General features: G+C 44.4%; 1 protein-coding gene across 1 annotated transcript in view; it reads left to right on the plus strand.

Annotated features, from left to right (window-relative positions):
• The window catches only part of LOC138297114 (trypsin-like), a 77,656-nt gene that overhangs the window by 7,006 nt on the left and 47,797 nt on the right, over positions 1-22,853 (plus strand). Inside the window, exons 3-4 of the mRNA XM_069236614.1 lie at positions 14,464-14,629; positions 19,040-19,299. Coding sequence (XP_069092715.1) covers positions 14,464-14,629; positions 19,040-19,299 — 426 coding nt within the window. The remainder of the gene's footprint in view (positions 1-14,463; positions 14,630-19,039; positions 19,300-22,853) is intronic.

The following is a 22,853-nucleotide window of genomic DNA, read 5'->3' on the forward strand; positions in this document are numbered from 1 at the left end:
AACATGAAGGTTTAACCAAGAACAGAGATATGATTTAACCCCAATCCCTGGGGATGCTGACAGATAACGCAGGAGGCACCTTGAGGATTCCTGACAGTCCTCCCCACCAAGGACCCTCTCAAAGGGTGGGGCTTGGAAGGGTGCAGGACATGGAAGTTTTTAGTAAGACGTGGAGCATGAACTGTGGGTGGGGGTTCCCAGGAATTGTCCTCAGGCCCATAGCCTTTCCAAGCCAATAAATAGTGTAGAACACCAGGGACGTGCCTGGAGTCAAACATTTTGGCCACTTCAAATATCCATTGCCCGTGTACTTTTACCGGGGGAGGTGGTGGGGCATCGCGGGTATCAGGGGAATAGGGACAGAGTAACAACACATGAAACACGGTCTGTACTTTGAAATCATCTGGCAATGTCAGTTCTACTACCACAGGATTGATGATTTTGGAAATAGGAAAGGGGCCTAGAAATCAGGGGGTTAATTTTCTGGATCCTGCAAGATGGCGATTTTTTTATAAGAGCCACACCTGATCTCCTATCTGATAAGAGGGAGCAGGTCTCCTTCTTTTGTCTGCTTGTTTTTTTACTTGAGCTTGGGAGAGTTTTGACTCTTGTGGATGTTTGGGACTCAGTTACAGGTAGCATTCTTGGGTGCAGACCAAACAAACAGTAAAATGGGGATACTCCTGTAGCCATGTGGACACTGTTGTTATATACAAATTCAACAAGAGGTAAAGCCTTATCCCACTCAGGAGACAATGTGTCAATGTAACATCTCAGGATTTGCTCCAGCGATTGGTTGGCACGTTCCGTCTTCCCATCTGTTTGTGGATGATATGCAGAGGACAAGCGGACGTCCATACCGACAGAGGAACAGAAGCCAAGCCAAAACAGTGATGTAAATTGGGGGCCACGATCGGAAACAATTGTGGTGGGCAACCCATGAAGCCTTACAATGTGTTGGACAAACAAATCAGAGAGCTTGGAAGCCGTAGGGAGGCATTTTAATGGAACAAAATGAGCCATTTTAGTTAGGTAATGTACAACCACCCATATGACAGTGTGTCCATTGGAAGCTGGGAGATCAGAAATAAAATCCATACTTATGGTATGCCATGGGGCCACCGGAATTGGCATTGGAAGTAACAATCCTGTGGCTGGAGTGTGTGGGGTTTTAGCCCAAACACAGGTGGAACAAGTCTGGACGTAGCTTCTGACATCCTGCACAAGTCTGGGCCACCAAAAACATCTTTGACAGAGATCTAACATCTTTTTCTCACCCGGGTGACCTGCGAGGACAGAATCATGTCCCCAATGTAACACTGTATCCTGTACTTCTTTGGTAGGGACGTACAACTGATCAGCATGGTATAGTAAACCCTCTTTTTCATACACATCAGTTGAACAGGGAGCCTTGTGTTGGACTACCCGTATTTTCTCAAGGATCTCTTGGGAAGTGCAGCCACAATTTTTTCTGGGGGTATAATGCTTCTGACCTGTTCTAGCGCAACATCAGAGGAGAAACCCATCATAGACAACATGTCTGCCTTTTGTTGTGTAGTACTGGGCCTATAGGTGATTACGACGTCAAACTCATTAAAGGATAGAAGCCAGCATAGTTGACGAAGTGTCAGGGCCTTGGTTGCTTGAAAAAACTGTAAATTACGGTGATCTGTGTAAATAGTTATGGTGTGTCTAGCTCCTAATAGGTTGTGACGCCATTCCTGGAAGGCAAGCTTGATGGCCAGAAGTTCCTGCTCCGCCACCATGTAATTTTGCTCTGCCGGTAGCAATTTCTATGAGAAGTAAGCTACTGGATGGAAATGCCCAGACTCAGGATCTCGTTGGGACACAACACCACCCACTGCCATTTGGGAAGCGTTTGCTTCCACGAAAAATGGCTGAGCGGGGTCGGGATGATGGAGAATGGGCGCTTCAGTGAATGTGTTTTAAGATGTTGGAAGGCTTTCTCAGCTTCTGCATCCCAGAAGAACGTAACCCCCTTTCGTAGGAGATGAGTTATGGGAGATACCACGGTAGAAAAGTGGGGTAGAAATCTCCAATAAAAGTTTGCGAAGCCCAAAAACTGTTGCACATCCTTGATGGATTGTGGGGCTACCCAATCCAGGATGGCTTGTACCTTGGACCTATCTATGGAAATTCCACCAGGAGTGATCACATATCCCAGGAATTCTACAGTTGTAGCGTGAAAAACCCATTTTTCCAGCTTGGCGAAGAGATAATGCTCACGAAGCCGTTGTAAAACCGCTCTTACATGCCCTATATGGTCCTCAGTGGAAGACAAATAGATCAAAATGTCATCTATGTATACCACTACACAGATATCCAGAAACTCCTGCAGCACTTCATTGATGAAAAATGTAAACGCTGCAAGAGCGTTACACAACCCAAAGGACATCACTGTGTACTCGAAGAGTCCGAATTTAGTTCGGAACTCCGTCTTCCACTCATCCCCCTTCCTCACTCGGATCAAGTGGTAGGCATCCCGGAGGTTGAGTTTAGTATTAATGGTCAACTGAAGTACCTGTTCTAAAAGTACCGGGATCAACGGAAGTGGATACCGATTTTTTATGGTCACTTTGTTCACTGCGTGGTAATCTATACAGGAGCGCAACTCACGATTCTTTTTGGGCACGAAGAACAAAGACAACGATACTGGTGACGTTGAATGACAAATGAAACTCTTAGCCAATAGATCATCCAGGTAGTCTTGCAGGTATCGATTCTCAGGCTCAGAGAGCATACACCCTACTACATAGTAGCATTGTGTCAGGAATAAGGCTGTGTACCGGTCCAGGTCCCACCTGAAACTCTGCTGCACGTATTTGCGGTGCTTCATGTGCACCACTTGTCATCCCCTCTTGTTCTAGAAGTGGTTATCAGCGTTGCCTGCCCTGTGGTAAAGCTCATGTAGCTGCAGGGTCAGGACATTGGTGGACAAGATGCACTTATCAGTGCTATTCTATGAATGGACTACAATTCCTAGGTTTCTAGAGGCAGCGGCCATCTTGGGGTGTGGCAGGCCGATATAGCCCAGCCACACCCAAGCACATTGCTCACTATTTTGAAGACTTTGATGCAGTCAAACCTCATGGGGGTTCCTCTGAAGAAGAACAGATTTCCTGCATGGCAGGTTGACAGCAAATCGGAGTATCCTTGTTTCCATGGTGAATTCAGATATGAGTAGGTCGTACTCGTAGCGGTAAGGTCTTGATGAGCCCAATCTTGAAGGGAGTTTTTACTTCCAAAAGTAAAGCGCCCCTTAGCACAATGAGCAAAGCACTTTCAGTTCAAAGAGTAAAGCGCTCCTGGCACGACAATAAAATTGCTTCAGGCCAAACGTGTAAAGCGGCCTTGGCGTGACGATCAAATCGCTTTGAACCACATGAGTAAAGCACCCCTTAGCACAATGAGCAAAGCGCTTCAGGCCACACGTGTAAAGCACCCTTGGCACGATAATCAAAGCGCTTCAGTCCACACGAGTAAAGTACCCTTGGCACAACAATCAAAAGCGTTTCAGACCACACGAGTAAAGCAACCTTGGCACGACGGTCAAAGCGCTTCATGTCACATGAGTAAAGCGCCCCCTTAGCACAACGAGCAAAGCGCTTCAGGTCACAAGAGGAGAGCACCCTTGGCACGACAATCATAGCGTTTCAGGCCACATGAGTAAAGGAGTCTTGGCACGAGGATCAAACGCTTCAGGCCACATGAGTAAATCGCCCCTTAGCACAACGAGCGTAGCGCTTCAGACAAAACAAATAAAATCGCTCTCTGGCATAATGAACAAAGCACTTCATGTATAATGATCAAAGTGCTTCATGAACAACAAACAAGGCGCTTCTGCTCAACTAACAAAGCGCTTCAAGTTCAATGAGTAAAACTTTCAGGCCTTAGTAGTAAATGTGAAAACGTTTTGGAGATAAGCAAATTATAGTTTCATTGTTTTTTGGGAAGCATCATATGTGAGACACATATTTAAGTCTTTGAGAATTTCTAGGCTGAAATCCAAGGTTTATGTTATGAATGCATAATTGTTACATGATTGATATTCAGAGTATGAATATAGTCCAAAGCTCTTGCCATCTCTAGGTTCAGAGGTTGCAGTTTGTTCTTGTTCCATGATTCAAAAAAGGGGTCACGCCCAATTCACAAAGGGTCTCAATTTGATACCACAGAGACGCCTTTATTCAAGAGTCTATTGGTGAGTTTATACTAAGGGGCTACACCCAATTCACAAAGGGTCTCAATCTGATACCACAGAGACGCCTTTATTCAAGAGTCTATTGGTGAGTTTATACTGTTATGAATGAGTATATGCATATTTCTTCTAACTGTTTCTTTTCAGATCTCTCTCCCTGCAGTTCCCTACCCTAATTCCCTTCCCCCGCCTAGCTTCATCATAACTCTGTGCTCTGATAGCCTTCTGAGTTGGTGACTCCAGGAGGTGGGCCTTTTGTTCAGCAGTGTGCAGATCCTGAGGAAAGGGCACTGTGACACATTGCCCCTGGAATCAAGTCTATACGACAATCGTATGACCTATGTGGCGGCAGCTTGGTGGCCTTCTGTTCACTAAAGACATCATGGAAGTCTTTAAACAGTGCAGGAATGGCCAGTGTGTTGTCCGTCTTGATAGCCGTACTATGTGTGGAACCACAATGCAAGGGTGTCACTAGTAATGGTTTGTCTTGGTAACAGGAGTGCCAGCAATGTTTAGAGTCTAATGTCACTGTCCTTGCTGCCCAGTCAGTTTTGGGATTGTGTAACTGAAGCCAGGTTATCCCCAAAATGGCTCCAAATACTGGGGTATCTATGAGGTCAAACTGCATTTGTTCTGTATGGTTGTTTGGATAAAGCATAGACAAGGGTGTTGTTTGATAAACGATAAGCCCAGAGGACGATTCTGAGCCATCCATGGCTCTGACTGGTTCAGGGACGTCTTTTCTGACAGTCTCAATATTTAGGGTTTTAGCCAAACCCAAGTCTAAAAAGTTTCCTGTAGCCCCAGAGTCAAGCAATATGGGAATGAACTCACAAACCTGAGGGGAGAACACTAACGTCACAATAAGAGTTAGATGTCTTGGTACTGGACTGGTGGTATTAGCCAGAAGATGAGACTATATTGAAAGAAGCGCTCGATAAAATGCTCTCAGAAGTTATCGAGCCAGTTCATTTTCCACCTGGTCAGGAAGAGAGAATTCAGGCCCTGTTACCGCTCCAATGGCTTTCTTTGGAGCAGTAGGAATGTTAGGACATTCCAGAGCAAAATGCTCTGCCTTACTGCAGTATAAACAGAGTTTACATTTTTTCCTACATTCTTTCTCTTCCTTAGATAGTGGGTCCCGCACACTGCCAATTTGCATGGATTCAGGTGCATCATGAGTGGGAATGGTGGACTCCTATTTATCAGTTTTGAGCACCACTAAGCGTGTGTCACATCGGAATTTTGCTCCCTTAAGTTCACTCAAGCGGTGATCCAATCGTACCACCAGGTCAATGAACTCAGAACACTCCATAGTAGGTTCCACAATTTGGGCTAGAACATCCTTGAGATTGTCCCAAAGGCCACGATAGAAGAGGGAGGTCCTCTTCTTCTCGGGCCACTCAGTCTCTGCCACCAACCAATTGAAAGAGGTGATATAGGACAGTATATCCTTGTTTCCCTGGGGCAAATTCAGCAACTCATTGTCACTGGCTTGCACTAAGAGGTGTTTGGCCAACAGTTTCCGCAAGGTTTCCTTGAACCGGTTGAAATCATACAGTATAGGGTCATTGCACTCCACCAGCAGAATAGACCAATGTCGAACTTGGCACTATCTCCAAAAAACCATTCTGGAGGAGCTAAGGGCACGGGGTGGGTGTTGTGACCATTACCTGTATGGGTTGTGTGGTGGAAGTCGTTGGACCTGAATCGGGTCTAGGAACATGATTAGATGGGTCAAAGTGAGGGGCCTGTAGTACTGGAGATCTTTATTTTAGTTTGACTCCTCCCCAAGGGGTGTCTTGTAGTTTATAGCGCTGTAGTTCAGTGTGCAACTCCAGGTTCTCTTGCTTTAAGGAAAGAACTTCCTTCTGTAATCCCGCTAGGGCCCTAGTTAAATCTAATAAAGATGGAGCATCCTGATCAGCTGGCAAAGCCTGTGCTAAACCTTTTGGAAGCACCCATTGAGGAATCCATTGACCAGGCAGCCCTGTATCTTGTGGCTTGGCTTTATGTCAAGACGGGGCCACTCAACTGAAAAGCAGGATGTCTGCAGGGGCGATGGTTTGCCCCCGACCTCCTGGAACACCTCTAGGCACTTCCTGGTGGACACAGAAACCCCAGCAGGTGTCCCAAAAAGAAAGGGTAAGTGGAAGAGAAAGAGACAAAACACTGCCACGTCTTGTCGGTCCAGCCAGACATCCTGTATCTTCGGGGGGGGCAGGTCGTTGTTGACAGAGTGATAGTAGAGTTAGTGCACTCAACTTCCTTGAAACTGAATCTCTCTTTCTGATATGGACACAGGAGCGGTAGAAGAACACCGGGATGCTCCAGCACTTTTCTTGGATAATAATAACTGTTTGCACAATTACTAACACTGCATTACCAAAAACCCAAACTGAGTACCATAACAATAAGTACTGCAACACTAGGGCTGGCTTCACAGAGATTCACTGTTGCATACTACAATTAGAACTGCGGTTGCACTTATCATGTACAAGAAAGACAAACAAGGGCATTAATTATATCACGTATAACTTTCCTGCATGCATAGGGTTAAACTAAAAGGAACAAAAACAATCCAAGAAATACAAATGTCCACTCTGGGTTTAAACAGTTAGGGTGGCACAGTTTGCTTTGGTTTCACTGTGTGTGTGAAAAAACCTTCAAAAGCAAGTTCCTCAAACCTGAAACACAAGCATGAATGACACAATTTAAATCCAAGAGTTTTGCTTTTAGAGAAAGAAAAGTCACGTAAATGCTCTTTTAAAATTGCACTGTCACTTTTTGTAGTACTTGAGCTCAAGCAGATTTCCTGAAGCACATTTAGGCAAGTAACTACAATAATAATGTAGAATGTTCAGAAATGCATTTGTCTCTTCAAGATTAGCACTCTGCCAAAATACGAGGTCTGAAATACACCAGCTGTTCTAGGAAAGCGCGGCGCTCAAAGAACAAACTCCCTGGAGAATACTAGTCACTTAGCTGGAGTCTTTTTCAGAGTGCTGAAGGAATGCCTGGTGTCAGCTGGTACAGGAACGAAGAAACTAATTGCCTCAAAAGTCCTGAATACGAGGATGACAGCAGGGGCTGGACTGCTAAATTAGATGTTGAGATCAGGAAGCAAAACAAAGCCAAGCAGGGAGGCATGCTTCACTCTGCTATTTGTAGCCAATCAGGAAAGCAGTTGAGTTTCCAAATGTGGATGAGTCACCACACCCAATTAGAAGCACATGTCTACACCTGCTCACATTAGCAAACAAGCATTGATACAACCAATTGTGTAACACAGCACATTATGTTTAGTTAGAAACATAAAGGTTTAACCATGAACAGAGGTAGGACTTGACCCTAATCCCTGGGGATGCTGACAGACAACGCAGGAGGCACCTTGGGGATTCCTGACAATCAATGCTTGTATCAAATTTTCAATGTCCCTCACAGCTGAAAGCAATCACAATGTTTGGAATTTGCAATGGGATGGGACATGTTAGAAAAATGTTGTATTTACAGTTATGAATGTAGGTCAGAATACGTATCTCACTGTTACATCAATTATGTTCCATTAACATAATGAATTATACAGGAATAATCAATGTGGGGCAAACCTTGTGAAAGTAGAACTCAAGTAATCTACATATAATACTTCTCTCATGTACATTATTTTGGCAATGTGGCAGATATGTGACAGTGAACTATGTTTGGAATACATAATGTCTCCTAGCTTTGTTGCCTTTAACTTGTCTACTACATATAGTGCAGGGGTGCCCTCATCAGAAAGGGTCATTTATTGAGTACATATCAGACACCTCAGGGCTTTTACTTGTGAGGGGTGGGTTTAGGGGTGGTAAGGGTAAAGGAAAGGTAAATTAATGATTGGGAAGGAGGAGTAAAGTTAGGAAGGGTTGGAGTGTAATTGCTGGTTGAGGGAGCTGAGTGGGTGATGTAGTTCAACCTGTATGTTTAGCAGTTGCATGTGGGTCTGGTGCTTATTGTGTATGTTTGGTTGTGTGTTGTTTTGCTGGTGTTTAATATTCAGGCAAGTGTGGTTGTTTGGTTCTGGTTGTCATGAGTGTAGGTGTGCTTTTGTGTGAGTGTGTTTGTTTAGATGTATTATTGTGTTGGTTGGTGTGGTTGTGGTGTATGTGGGTGTAGTGTCAAGAGTGTGTGTATGTTGTGTGTTTGTGTTACTTTGCTTGTTGTAAGCAGGAAAATGTTGTGTTGCGGTGGAATGACAAAGTATCATGGTCTGAATGGAGTGTGTTCTATAGTGTGGTATGCAGATGGACACATTTAGCCATAGTAAATCAAGTGTGTGCTGCTAGCATCCATTACATAGCCACAGACATAGCACAATGTTGAAAGCCTCCTGCAACGGACTCCCTCCATCAGGAATCCGCCACTAGAACAACTCCAGCACACCTGTGAAATTTAAATATGCCCGACCCTAACCCGCCAGCCTGACGGACTAATGTTAGCCAGCATAGGAGTCCACCACACCATTGGCGGAGTGCATCTTATTCGACAGCAAACACTCTGTCGAGAGGGATGGAGGTTCAGCCGCCATACATCTAAATGCGGCTGGAGGGAATTCTTCAGCTTGAAAGAGTACTTGAAACCGAGACCATGGAGGGACACTGGAAGTCCCATAAAGATCTAGGGCCTTGATTTAGATATTGGAGGATGTGTTACTCCATCACAGCGGTGACGGATATCCTGACGCTGAAATATAAATTCCATAGGACATAATGGGATTTAGATTTCGGCAGATGGGATATCCGTCACCGTTGTGAGAGTGTAATCCCTCTGCCAATATCTAAATCGGGCCCTAAATCAGGCTCTTAGTTTGTCTGGACAATCAGTATCTAAAACTGACAAGGGATCATATCATGATGGACTGCGTGCAGAGCATCTGTTTTCATGCGCCTGCAGTGTGTAAAATTCATTCATTTGACCGGATATTTGTTTGAATTGGTACTTGATTTTAAGACAGCACAGCTTTCTGTTTCTGAGATGTGTTGTTTTTAATAAATACGGTGGTAAATGAACGCACTTTATAAAGTCCAAGCCTACACAAACAGTCCCTGGCTTTACCCCAGTGCAGCTCATCATGATATGGCCCCAGATGTGAGTGCAGTAACCAGTAAATATATGTGCGGAAAAGATATCCATAAGGATGATATGTTTTTGCAAAGAATGCTTATTTATGGGTATAACTTCTATTCTCACTAATGGATTTGTATTTTGGCTGCATCTGCTCCATTGTTAGCTTTCTGCTAGAACTTTGTTAGACTTTAAAACCTTAGTTAACTTTTGGAAATCCTAAAATCTAGACAGGAACATTTGAACTCTAGCACCACTTAAATTCGTTTTTCTGTGAAAAAGGTCGACAGTATAAGTATCTTTGCCCTTGCAGGAGAGTTTCTATGTATTTGTGCGCCTGAGTGTGTTTGTTCTAACAATTATATCACCAATTTGAACCCTTGGTCAGGTTAGTCCACAGACTCATGCTATTCTTGGTGACAGTGTAACTCGGCAACCCTCGGCTGAGATTGTGGGGCACACTAATCTAGTGTGCTCCAATGGTATACTTCTTGGATGTGAAACATTTTTTTAAATTTTAAAGTTTGTATTACGAGATATTTCCGAACAGCAGAACAGAATTTCGACAAGATAAGGCATACAGCCCATGTTCCACAAAAAGGTCTATGTTATCTCTGACGCAGGAGAACTGATAAAAAAAACTGTATAAAAAGGGCCCTTCCGGTTGTAACAGTTGTAAGCAGAAGACCGGATCACCAAGATGAAGTTATTTCTGCTGCTGGCTCTGGCTCTGGGGCATCAGGCAGGTAAACCAATGACAGCTCAGTGCGCTAAACACATCCCTGTGGTATTTAGGCCGCTCTCTATACAGAACCTTTTACTCTGCGTTTGAAGTGTATTTGGTAAGAGGACTCACTTTCTTCTTGAAACTGAGGCTCTGGGTGTCCTATGCATTCGATAAATATATCCCGGCCATACAGTGAGTGTGAGCCGGTAACCGACAGACCTCTAGTGCCGTTTAAAAAGGGGGACTGAGTCAACAGTCAACAGAACTAGTAGCTCTGACCATAATTCACTAGTTCATGTTATCAAATATAATCAGAGGGTGCGTAAATTCTCGGGGTTCAGAGTGACAGACAAAAGGAGATAGTTCAGGTACTTACTAATGAGACATAAACCAAGCACGCGCTGGATACGGTATGGTTAGACAAGCTCAGCTCTGGGCCTCTCTCATAACATTGATCTATCGCCTGGTCCTGCCCTTGTCGAATGTTCACTGTGACAGAGGTTTATTCTTTTTGAGGATGAATGTAAGAGTGTAATCAGCTCAGTTCTAGAAAACATACTTTTAATGGGCACAATAAAAATATTTGCACTATGTATAGTCTACCTATTACTAAAATATATATTTTGAAAACACTTGTTTTATCTTACACAAAAAACATTTTGTGACAGCCTATCATATACTATATGTAATACAAGTTTAAACTAATGACTTACATGTTCACAGTGCTTTTGGTTACAGGATGGGACCTCGCAGCACCATAAATACACATGTTCTCCTCTGCACCAATCAGGATTCTATTCTTAGCTCTCTGATCACACATACAGCCACCTGCAGCTGTCACAATAACCCACTGAGGTTTCATAATTTCAAAGACTGCATTCCCCAATGATCAGTTTAACTTGCATTTAAGGTGTGTGTGTTTTATATGCAGTTACCTGAAAGTGAAAAACAACAAGACACAAAATATTTGGTTCTTTTTAGTTAAGCTTTGACCCTACCACCACGGCCAGATTACTTCCTACACTTTGTTTAACACTTCAACCCTGCATGTAAATGAAGGCAGCATGGAAAATTCCTTTACAAGTACTTACAGAGGCACTTCTGCTCCCCTGGGAATACATCCACAGATCCACAGGGGGCAGCACCCCGCAGTGTGAATATCTCTGCCCTATGCTTTGCAAAATGTCAGTGTCCATTTAATAGATCACTGGGTCATGTTGGCTGGCCAAAAACCCTTATTTCTATGTATATTTTTTGTGGGAAAAACAAGAGTCTGGTGACACACCTAAAGCTGTCTCAAAGGCCAGACCTAACAAAATTGGATGCCTAGTTACTGTTCACTTCCGCAGTGTTGTCAGTACATAGAGCCCCCTTTGTAAATGTAGTTTGAAAAACACTTTTCGTCGTACATTTGTTTGTTTAATTTGGGGGATCATTTTTCTGACGGCTCTTGAACAATGTGGAAGTTCTATTAGGTGCCACTCCTTCAAAATCTTTCTCTCCTTCTTCCTTTTCTTTTGCAATGAGTGACTTTTTTCCATTTTCTCACCGTTTCCTGTGTGTTTTATCATTTAAGTTTTAACAGAGGGATCTTCCTACCTAAATTGACTGTAGCACATTTTGAAGGGAGAATAAATCATTTGTATTTTTTTTCCAAATGTACCACTTTTATTAACAATCATAGTGTTCCACAATATTGTGCTGTCCATGTTTTCACTGCCGAAATAAGATCAAAACATTTTCAACCTCAATAACAATGCTCCATAATTTGTTGTTGTAGTGCCACATCCTGGACTTACTAATACCATGGAAGCAGTACTCTCAGATAACTCCAGGTTCTATGCTTCAGAATGGCAAGGCAATAATAAGTTGTTAGAAATCAGGGCCCATATTTCCAAGAAAATGATGCAGCAAGGCGCTGCAAGCCAGCTTGTTGCACCACGCTGCACCATTAGGAAAGTGCAGGGATGCGTAGCATTTAGAGCAATACATAATATCCCTGTGCTTTCCTCTTCGCGCCTGCGTTGGTGCACAATTAGCTGGCTAGCGCCAACACAGGCACCCTTGTACCATGGTGCAGGGGTGCTTGCATTGCAGGGATGATTGTTTGTGTGCAGGAAGGGACACCTTCCCGCACAGAAACACCCAATGGCATTTCCCTCCTTCTATGTGTGCTCCAAAATGCAGCACACATAGAAATAGTAACAAATGAGGAGAAATAAAGGTATTTCTCCTCATTGTGCCACTTTTATGCCACCCCTGGAGTGGTGCAGGAATTGATGTATTCCCAGATTTACGAAACCTTGTAAATCGAGGAATACCTCAGACTGTATAGGTGTTGTGTGGGAAGACCCACAGCAACACCCATGGAACGCCTCTTTCATGCAGAGTTATGCGTTAAAGGGGGCATTATTTACAAGACCATGAAAAGCCACACGAGGTGGCTTTACGTTACCTTGTAAATATGTGCAGGCACACTGCTCCGCCGGAGCATCAGAAAAGTGACTCTCTTGCGGCTTTATTGTGCCAGAGGGGTGTCGTAAATATGCCCCTGGGGTTCTGGTTGGCAGAGGTATTCACTCTGTCCAAGCAGTAACCACAATCCCAGTCAGGGTAAGTCAGATTCACACCATAAGTTAACCTGTGCTCTCCCTCTGGTAGCTTGGTACAGAGCAGTCAGGCCTAATTTAAAAGGCAACGTGGAAAGTATTTGTGCAACACTTCAACAGTAAAATAGTGAAAGCATCATGTTAGACAAATAGTGCCTATTTTTGTGATCAAAACAAGACCAAAATTACAAAAATCCAAAAAGTAGAAGCCAAGGTTACAATTTTTATAGACTAAAATGCAATATATTGCTTACTTGCATTAAGCACCTACCGGGAATATCGGGTCACGGTAGACCAGGTTAAAGCCAAATGTTCGGGCTGACCATGATATATAGCGGTCAGATAGAGTTCCAGGTAAGTCCCTCTGAAGTTTTACCTTCTCTAGAAATGGGCCGAATCCCGTTTGTGGGGAAGATATTTGATGGAAGAAAGGAGAGCGTCACTGGCAGTGGTTTGTGGGAGTGAAGAGTTGGCATGGCAACACGGATGGGTGGGCTGGAGCCTCGCAGTCTCAAGTGGCAATACTTGTTGATTCCAAACTTGACAAACTTACCTCTTCCAAATTGGGAATTACACTTAGAAGATGTAGTAAGGTAAACCTAATGTATCCTAAGGGAAAGATAGGCCTTGTGGTACTGAAAAACTAATTTGGGAGTTTTCCACTACCACAGCATGTAAAACTTAAAAGTACATGTCCTGCCTTTTACAGACTTTGCACCCTACTCCTGGGTGGTCCTGGACCCACCTTAGGGGTAATTTCTATGTATAAAAAGGCACGTTTTGAGCCTGAAAAAGTGTTATTTTGCCAGGTCAACATGGCAGTGTAAAACTGCACACACCAGCTCAGCAATGACATACCTGCAACATGGTGAGAAGACTACTTAAGTGGGTGGCACAACCAGTGCTGCAGACCCACAGGTCGCATTTAATTTACATTTCTTGGGCACATGTAGTACACTTTATTAGGGTTATTGTAAGTAAAATAAATATGCCAATTTTAGGTTAAGCCAACATTACTGTGATTTAGGGGATATAGCACAATCACTTTCACACTGATTAGCAGTGAAAAGTGCAGAGAGTCCTAAAGCCAGCAAAAAGGAGGTCAGAAAAAGGAGGGAGGCAGGCAGAAAGTTGGGGTGAGGACTACCCTAAGGCTGTCAGGTCTAACGTGTATTTTGTTTCTCAATTCTATGATGTGAAAACGAAAACGTTTGCCTCTCTCTGAGCGTGCACTTTTCTGTCTGTGTCTCAGATGCTAACTCAGAGAAATCCCAATCAAAATGTATTTCCTTCAGACAATACAAATACAGAAGAAGAGGTGCCCCACTGTGCACTGCGTCAGCGCAGCTGTTCATGATACAACCCCTGGTGTAGTAATGATCAATATGACATGTTCTAATGGATGAATTAAACATGTTTTAATATTTTTAGGAATTAATCTACATTGGAACACCTCCTGATTTTTGTTCATTTATATTAATTTGTAAAAGAATGGATTATTGTACTGACCTGACAAATAACTAATTAAGATAAGAAGTAATTCCTTCAGGACCTATTGGTTTTGTATGCGAATTGTGTACTCATCTTCCTTGGGGATTATTGGGTTGCTCTATTTTCATTGCATGTAATGCCACACCCAGCATCATTGGTACTGTTTGTAGCATGGTATAACACCATCATTCAGGTTAGGTTTATAATCCTGAGTGGAAACGTTAATAGATAACAGTGATAGTACATGAACCTACTAGTGATTTGATTCCATAGCTATGGGACCATTTGTCTTACCACCTCATGTCTGCTTGCAGCTGCCTACCCAACAAAGGTTGAAGATATCAATGATGTAGTCAACGGCTACAACTGTGCCAAGGGCAGCGTGCCCTGGCAGGTCTACTTCACATACAATGGAGGTCGCTGGTGTGGAGGTTCTCTGATCAATCAGTACTGGATCGTATCAGCTGCACACTGCTATCAGCCGTGAGTATTTCTCAATATATCAGTTGTAGAAATATGCACCTGGGAGGATGGCTTGGACCATGGAATGATGCTCATTGCCCAGTTATCTCAGCCACGTTCGCCCTCAGGCCTTTTTCTGTCCTCGTGGTGACCCAGGACGAAGGAATGCTGCACAGTTTAGAACAGAAGGAAAATATACCTTTTATAACAATATTCCTTCATGAGTGGAAGAAAGCTAGCATCGCCAGTTCTGGAGTGAACTGCACTTTTTTTTATGTGGGACTGAGAAGAGAGATTTTTCGTCCTTTAGATAAAATGTCTTTGTCACTTGGGTGTCTACTAAAAGAGTAACAACAATAGAAGCTGCTTTGAATCATAAAAGAGTAACAAAACCTTCAAAGCAACAAGTGTGAATTATTGTCCAGTTCAAGTTGGGTGTATTTCTAAGCTAAATTTCTCTTTGACCACTAAAGCTAAGTATTTTGTGAACACAACGGCGTTTTCAAATCAAAGGAGTTCTCACAAAAGATTTGTGTGTAGATAAAAAAGCTATTTTTAAGGCACTGAATTAGCCAATGAATATCCCCAATTGACGATTCCTTAAACATGCTGTGCACCTAAGTATCTGTATTTATTTATGCGATACTACCCATGGAATGAAACAGAACTCGAACTACCACGTGAAGGTTAAATGTGAAAAGGTGTCACCCGCTCCCACAAATCACTCAGAATCTTAACTTTGTTTTTGGAGCAGGTGACACAAAAGAAAAAACTTTGGCCAACTGTGGACGTTTTCAGTCCATAGTGCCCTGGCAATCCACACTGTGCACCCTTGTTCCCATCCTTAGGAATCTCCTGCTACAGTGGAACATTTCTCAAAGTGGGAACTTTATGAGTCGAGCATCACATTTTAATTATTCATTTAGATTATTGATTTTGTAGCAATTACTTGTGACACAATAGTTACTTCATAGCGATGGGTCTGTCAAAAATCATGAATTCAGTTTTCACAATATTGTCCTGCAGAGACTGCAGTGGTTCATCGTTGCTTGCTCCAGGGAGATGTACACCCCATGCATATTCTTCGGCAAACTACGAAGGAGAATGTATGGTCCATATGTGGCATTATGTCCTCTAATGGGAGGGGGAGTTGTCAATGTGACATCTTGGAAGTCATAGAATGATCCACACAATAGGTTTCCAGATGACACCTTTTCAAATCTAAATGCCATTTGGGAACTACATTTGTTAAAAACATTGCACGCCTTTTATCAACTTGATTGAACAGTCTCATTGCCCATTTATCTCAACCACATTTACCTTCAGGCTTTCCTTCATCCTGGATTACCATAGAGACCGAAAAACGCCTAACAATATATGAATGTTTCTGTGACCTGAGGTGCAAAAGAGAATATTTTGTTGAGACTTGTCCTGGGGTTTTTTCCTGACTAGTCTGTGGATAGGTGGGAATCGTACTTCCATCGGTCTTTTGAACTGGAAACTGCTTGAGTGTTTGTTCCAGCCACACGAGAGCTCGGCTTCATCCACGGGTGGGGTTGTTTTCAGCCAGCAGACTGCTGTTCAGAGGCGCAGGGAACCCCCGTTTATGCAGCTTCAGTGGGCTGCCCCTAAACATTAATTAGTTGTTTATGGGTCTCATCCGTCTGGAGATCTGGCAAGGGCTCATAACTAATACTTTTTAGGCAATAAATGACAGAGCAGTGTGGGAGGAGGACAGACAAGCCCAGCAAAGGGAAAGAGTGAAAGAAAAGGGGTGAAATCACGAAAATAGAGGAACACAGAGACGTACAAATAGTAGAAAATAAACATCACAGAAAGGTGGGAAAGAAAAAGTAGTGATGACTGACAAAAGAAGGGTAAATAGAAGGAAGGAAAGGAGGATGAACTGAAGGAAAGGTAAAACGAAATAAGGAAGAAAAGGTGAAAGGTAGGATGGAAGAGTAAAAAGGAGGATAAATGAAGGGTGAGAGGGCGGAGGAAAGAGCAAAAGGATCAAAAGGGTATTGGGTGAATGAGTGGACAGGTAAGCAATGGAAAGATGGGTGGGTGAATGTATGGTTAGACAGATAAGTGGACATATATAATTTTAGAAGAAATTTTTTTTGGTTACATTTAAAGTACAGCAGTAAAGTAACAAGAACCCATAACTTCTGCCATTTCCCAACATTCGACATGTGTCATGAAGCGATCATTGGTCCATTTCCACACAGATGTCCCAGAACTCTCCTCTCATGAAACTATAGGGAGAACATCGATAACTGTACGTACCAAGTCCTCATCCTCAGTAGAGTCCTCCTGTGAACCCCCCCTTCAACCCAAAAATGTATTAATTGGTCATCAAAATCGTGCAGGTCTTCTTCCACTTTATAATCATGCCTGCATTTCTGGAGGTGCACATCCTCTGCAATCACCCACTCACTCATGTCTCACGCCCTTCCTTCCACACTAGGGCCAGTTTGCGCCATCCAGGTAATGGAGAGACTCCTCTTCTCCAGGAGTAGTAGAAGGTGCAGGAATTGAAATTCAATTTTTTAACCTTTACGTTTTTTTAAAGTCTCCTAGCAGGCAAACAGTCAGACTCATTGTAATTACAGTCCCTAGTGCCGGAGTCACTCGGTTCACCACAATTCCCCAAAAGGAGTTGACCGAGGGGCCGTTCCAAGCCAGGTGCAGGAACGAGGCCACAGGTGCCTGACATCGATGACAACTGATAGTCTTGCTAGGGTCTATCCTATACAGTAGTACAGGGGGTAAAATACGTCTTGTGCAAGTAAATGCAATGGACCAACTTAAATCTTGCATTAGAAGACACAGTCCAGACTTTAGAACCAGTCCTACACCACAGGACATCGTCGAGGGGCACCCCTTGTTCCTCCTCCCAAGCAACCGTTGCCGGAAATGGGCTATGGGGCTTATCAGCAATCCATGCCCTGTACAGGTGCGATACTAGGTGAAGAGCGCCTCTCAACTCCGGCAAACCTCGTAACAATAATGACGTGGTAGGGCGGCTGCAAATGTAGGCCATATAATCTCTGGAGATATGTGGACATATTGATGGGTGAATGTATCAGTGGATGGATGGATGGATGATAAAAGTGTGAAGGGTACTTCTCTAAGAAGAATAGAGCTTGCTTGCCTGATGCTCCGTGTGAGAAGAGGTATGGCACGAGTGAGGGGTACTTACATTTTCTGGCTTGTTGCTATGCATTGCTTGATCTCTGGAATCGCCCTAGAGTAAGTAAACTTGCATTTCCAAATGAATGCAGAGGACATTCAATCGTTAATGGGATTTGATCTGAGTAAGATGTCTCATGTAAGTGTTAAATACTAGTATGTCCCTCGGACAGGCTTGGTGAACTCTGTGTCCGATGTGTTTCAAGGCCGATGATGATGATTCCATTAAATTTGTTAAATGTAGACTGAATGGAAAAAATAACATGATCGCCCAATTGTCGAGACCACTTTTCCAGAAGCCCAGATGATCACAGAGTATCTTGTAATCTCCTGCCACATTGACCACAGAAAGGTGAAATAAAATCAAAATCTTAATTTTGCAAACATTGACGGAGAAGAGCAGCTATTCGCTGAGGTCAGCAGTTGGGGTTTCTGTGCCCTTACAGGTCGGAAGGCTGATTGTAATCCTTGTACCTGGCAGGTGACCTTGCTGTCTGATATTTTGCTTTGAAAGGTCAAATTCAGGTCAATGGTGGTTTGTAGTTCACCATTCCAAAGGGTCAGCAGTTGATTTGTTCAGCATAGTGATTATTAGAACTTTCTTTAGCTCACTGGGACTATGCCTTGCTGGATTAAGACATTTATTACTCTTGTAATATCTATTTAAAAGTGCAGACATATGGCGGTCTATCTACTGTTGTAAGAACGAGCCCAAGAGTGATAACGTGTACAGCAGGGAGACACTCTTGCCTATTTGCTGTTTATGTAAAATGTTTACACAGTGCTCTCCCTGTCAATCCTTCTGTCTTTCTAGCTATCATTTGAAATTGACCAAGACATGTGCAGCAATACCACGGGTTTGTTATAGCATTACTGCACTAGGTATTGCCAACATTACCACAAATGTAGCTTCAAATGTTGAAGAACACGCAGAAACAGTTTCCGTGAAATGTTTTGCATTTAAAGCTGCAAAGCTAGCACCAGATTTTGCTGACGTGAATGGACGTGGCTTTCTTGTTCTGCCATAGGTATCACCACATTTATATGTAAGTTCAGTTTACATTGCAAAAGTTGTGTTAAACGTGTAATCTGCAGTTCCTGCACAATTAACATGACTGCACATTCCCAATAAATCTACATGAGCTGTCGGTCCATCAATCCATCCTCGGTCTTTCATCCTGTCTCTATCTCTCTTTTAGTTCACTCATTTTCATCCATGTTTTTCCCTGCCAGGGCCAACACCTTGGTAGCCTACCTCGGTGAATACGACACGACTTTCACCGAAAGCACGGAGCAGGCCATACAAGTGGCTGAAGTCATCAAGCATCCGAATTACGATTCCACGAATCAAAATAACGACATCATGCTGGTCAAGCTGTCTAAGCCGGCGCAGTACAACCACTTCGTCTCTCCAATTGCACTGCCAACCGGATGTGCAGCGGCTGGTACCTGGTGCCTCACATCTGGATGGGGAAATACAGTCCCTGATGGAGGTAAAATGGCATGAATCCATTGTTTTTACATATACCGTAGTCAGGTGTGTAGTATGCATGTTTGTCTGTGTCAGTGTCCAGTTTGTAATCAACCAATTCTAAAAGGATTGTGGAATTAAATGGCAATGCAGCTTCAATGCAACTGACTGTATGTCTAAAAGCTAACAGTAGAACTGCAACTTTCAACCAGAAGATGCATGAGTTGATGAAGTTGCTTTTGCTTAGCATTCTCGTTTTCGGTATAAATGCGCAAGAATGCGTGACACCTAACATGGGACAACTTGAGGTACGTGAGGTGATGTAAAAAGTCTAGCTTCATGTAAAGAAAAATAATCGTGGTGCCCCAAAAAGACAAACATATTTTTTCACAATTATTCTATCTCATTAGTAGCTCTAAACATATTTATGATATTTAGAAGGGTTATCACCATGGGCTCTCTGCGGAAGCAACACTCTGCAGCTCTTCCGGTTCCGGTTCAGAGCGGAGCACTAGCAGCAGCAGTCCCGCTGAAACTCGCCGCACGCCACTTGCCACTCACCGCTGGCTACCAGTGTGCTCCGCTGGTACGGGCGGCAGGCCCAGGATCCTGCCTGTAGCAACCGCAGCCGCAGCCCGCTGCCCGCAGCCCGCAGCAGTCAGTGTGGCAGCCGAGCGGCCGCCGGTGTGCACAGAGGCGTGCACAGAGGAGCCCCGTGGCAGCGCCCTCTCCCCTTTGCGGACCCCCGCAGAAGTGGCCGATCGCAGGTGCGGCTTGCAGGGGGGCATAGGTGGTATAGGTGGCATAGGGGGTTACATTTATGGTGGCAAAAGAAAAGAGGAACACCCTTCAAGGACGGTACACCAGGGTGTCCAGGCCAGGCTTCAGGGCTCCAGCTACCGGCCCTCTACACCAGGTGCTGCCCGTGACGCGACCCCCAGCACCAGCAAGAGGCAAGTGAGCAGGTGAGCAGCAGTGGGCAAGGGGCTAAGGGGGGGCAAGAAGGACAACAAGGCAGGGGAAAGCTGGTCCAGGCTCTGGTGCTGCCTGGTTCCACTGCCAGGACGTCCAGCACCCCTCGCTCCCACCCACCCTGGTAGTCTCACTAGGGAGTCTGTGGCCACAACACCCCCCTTACCCCGGCCCCTCCCCCTGCCCTTGCACCCTGCTCAGGGCTCCCACAGGCCTGGGTAGCCCGGGCAGGAGCAGGAGGGATCAACAAGGACCGGCAAGGGCTGGCACTTCCGGACTCTCTGAGCCCCCCAGGACCCAAACTCCAAAAAGCTTCAAGTTCCCCCATAGGGTTACCTTCATTGCACCCTCAGAAAACAACATACGTTAAAGTTTCTTCTTGGAGGACGGCACCCTCAACTGCCTCAAAATAATAAAAGGCACAACAAGGCACAACAAGGCCTATTCCCTCCCACTCAGCCCACTCAAAATCACCCCGCTCTAAGGTAGCAAAATTTACCGACCATGAGATCAGGCAAAGCACAAGGCAGTATTATCAACCGCCCTGCAAAAAAAGGTAAGAGAAAAAGGAAAGGAGGCCTGGCTCTGGATGAAGCAACCCCAAAAAGGAGAGCAAGCAGCGAACAGGAACTCCCCCTCCCATGCAGGAGGCATAATCTAACAAACGGCACACGCGGGGGAGGCGACCAAAACTCCAGCATGGAAGAAATGAACTGGGGAGAGCCCGGCTTTTGGAAATCGATGACCACGCCGGAGGGGGTTCCAGAGTCCGCAGTCTCTCCCAAGCATCGTAAGATAACAGACTAATTCAGTACTGCTGGAACCTGCGCTATCAGAAAAAGGATGAATTCCCTGGCTCCAGCCCAAACAAGTCTTGGGGAAACAACCCCATCCTGCCAAGACCGGCAACAGCAAGGAAGCAATGAAAAGAAACTCAGAATGAATCCACCTCCTCCCCTCCCCCTATCGCCAACAGTTGTGATCAGGAAAAATCACGCTACAAAAGTAGATGCATCAAGTACAGGCCAGGAAGACGCGGTACCAGCTACTCCTACACCAGGATCCCTCTACAATCCTAGGCAAGACTTAATTCTATGCAATAAATCCCTAGACGCCACTAAGTACCAATGGACATCTAGTCCAGCTAAGCTACCCATCCTGGACTCAGAACTGGTAGCAATCGCAGAACATTTAGAACAAGAATCTCAGGAAGGTGGCCAATTCTGTCAAAGTCCGAAACTCCACTCTTTTCCAACGTACGACTGTGAGAAAGAAGAACAGGACCTCTGCGGTATAGAACAGGTCTTTACAAGCGGATCAGCAAAGGCAGAAACAGTGACAGCCGCACAGAAATCTCCCCATAAAACAACAATAAATAAAGTATTATCAATTGGTAACCAAGAGCCCAACTTAAAGATACTAGGCCCAGTGGCGGTCAGGTCAGAAGAAATGTGGGCTGCAATCCTAAATTCAATGCAAGCATCAGTCATGGCACTGCATTTTCACTCAAATAAAATGGACATTCAAGTTGACTTGCTAAACACCCTGGCAGTATTTGTCTCTGGGATTGACAGTAAGTTAGAAAAATTAAATGCACTTATAACAAGGGCGCAAGTCAATCACTCTAATGACTTTACAATCTGTTCCTGTAAGGAGGTAGTAGAAAAGATATCTCAGCTGCCACAAATCCTAGAGGGAATACTTCAATAAATCTGCTCCACCCGAAAGGAGGAACCTACAGGCACTAAACCACTCGCCACCATGCTAAAATCTACATGGAGGGAGAAGGAACAAGAGAAGCAGCAGCCCCTTTCCTCCCTAGCACCCGTTTCACCGACTATAAGTGAGGAGAGAATGTCGGCTGACAGCCGTCAACTAGCAAGTGCTAGTATGGAACCCATGGAGAATCATCCTCCACTACAGTCCATCAATAAGCCCGGGAACCCTGAGTTTCCCACAACCCGGACCCTTTCAAAAAGAGAAAGTAAGCGGGCAAGGAAGGGAAGGGAGTCCGCACAACTTTATCAATCAATTGGCATAAAAAGCACTGATACTAGCCTAAAGGAACCACCTAAAGACCAAGCGACGTCAAATGGAGGGTATAATAGAGACATTACTACCCACATAGGTACAAGCTCTAACACAATAGCAGATGTGATAACACTCCCCACCTCAGCAGACAATACCCAGTCAACAAAGTCCCCTCTGAGGCCACCCGCAGCAATTGGCATAACAACGAACTTAAGACCAAGCCCCACAAGGGGCCAGCAGAGTACAAAACCAAAACCCATCACGCCTGCGCTGCCCCCTCAACTAACACTGGTCAATGTGGGCTGCAAGGGACACAAGGCTGCCACTGGTCAGTGGGAAGATGGGTATAAGGAGCACAACCGGCACATAGAGCAAAATCAGTCACTTATAACAGACACAAACACCCAGGAGTCCATCCTCCAGTTACTCTGGATTCCGGAATTCACCTCTAGGTCCCCCACAGACATTCTTAATCGCTCTTCTATCTTAAGAATCATAAAAGCCTTACCGGATCTTCAGTTTGTAGCCTCGGAGGACCTCGCAGCAATAAAATGTATTCAAGCAAGAGGTAAG

Source organism: Pleurodeles waltl, chromosome 5 (assembly GCF_031143425.1).
Source record: "Pleurodeles waltl isolate 20211129_DDA chromosome 5, aPleWal1.hap1.20221129, whole genome shotgun sequence".
NCBI lineage: Eukaryota > Metazoa > Chordata > Amphibia > Caudata > Salamandridae > Pleurodeles > Pleurodeles waltl.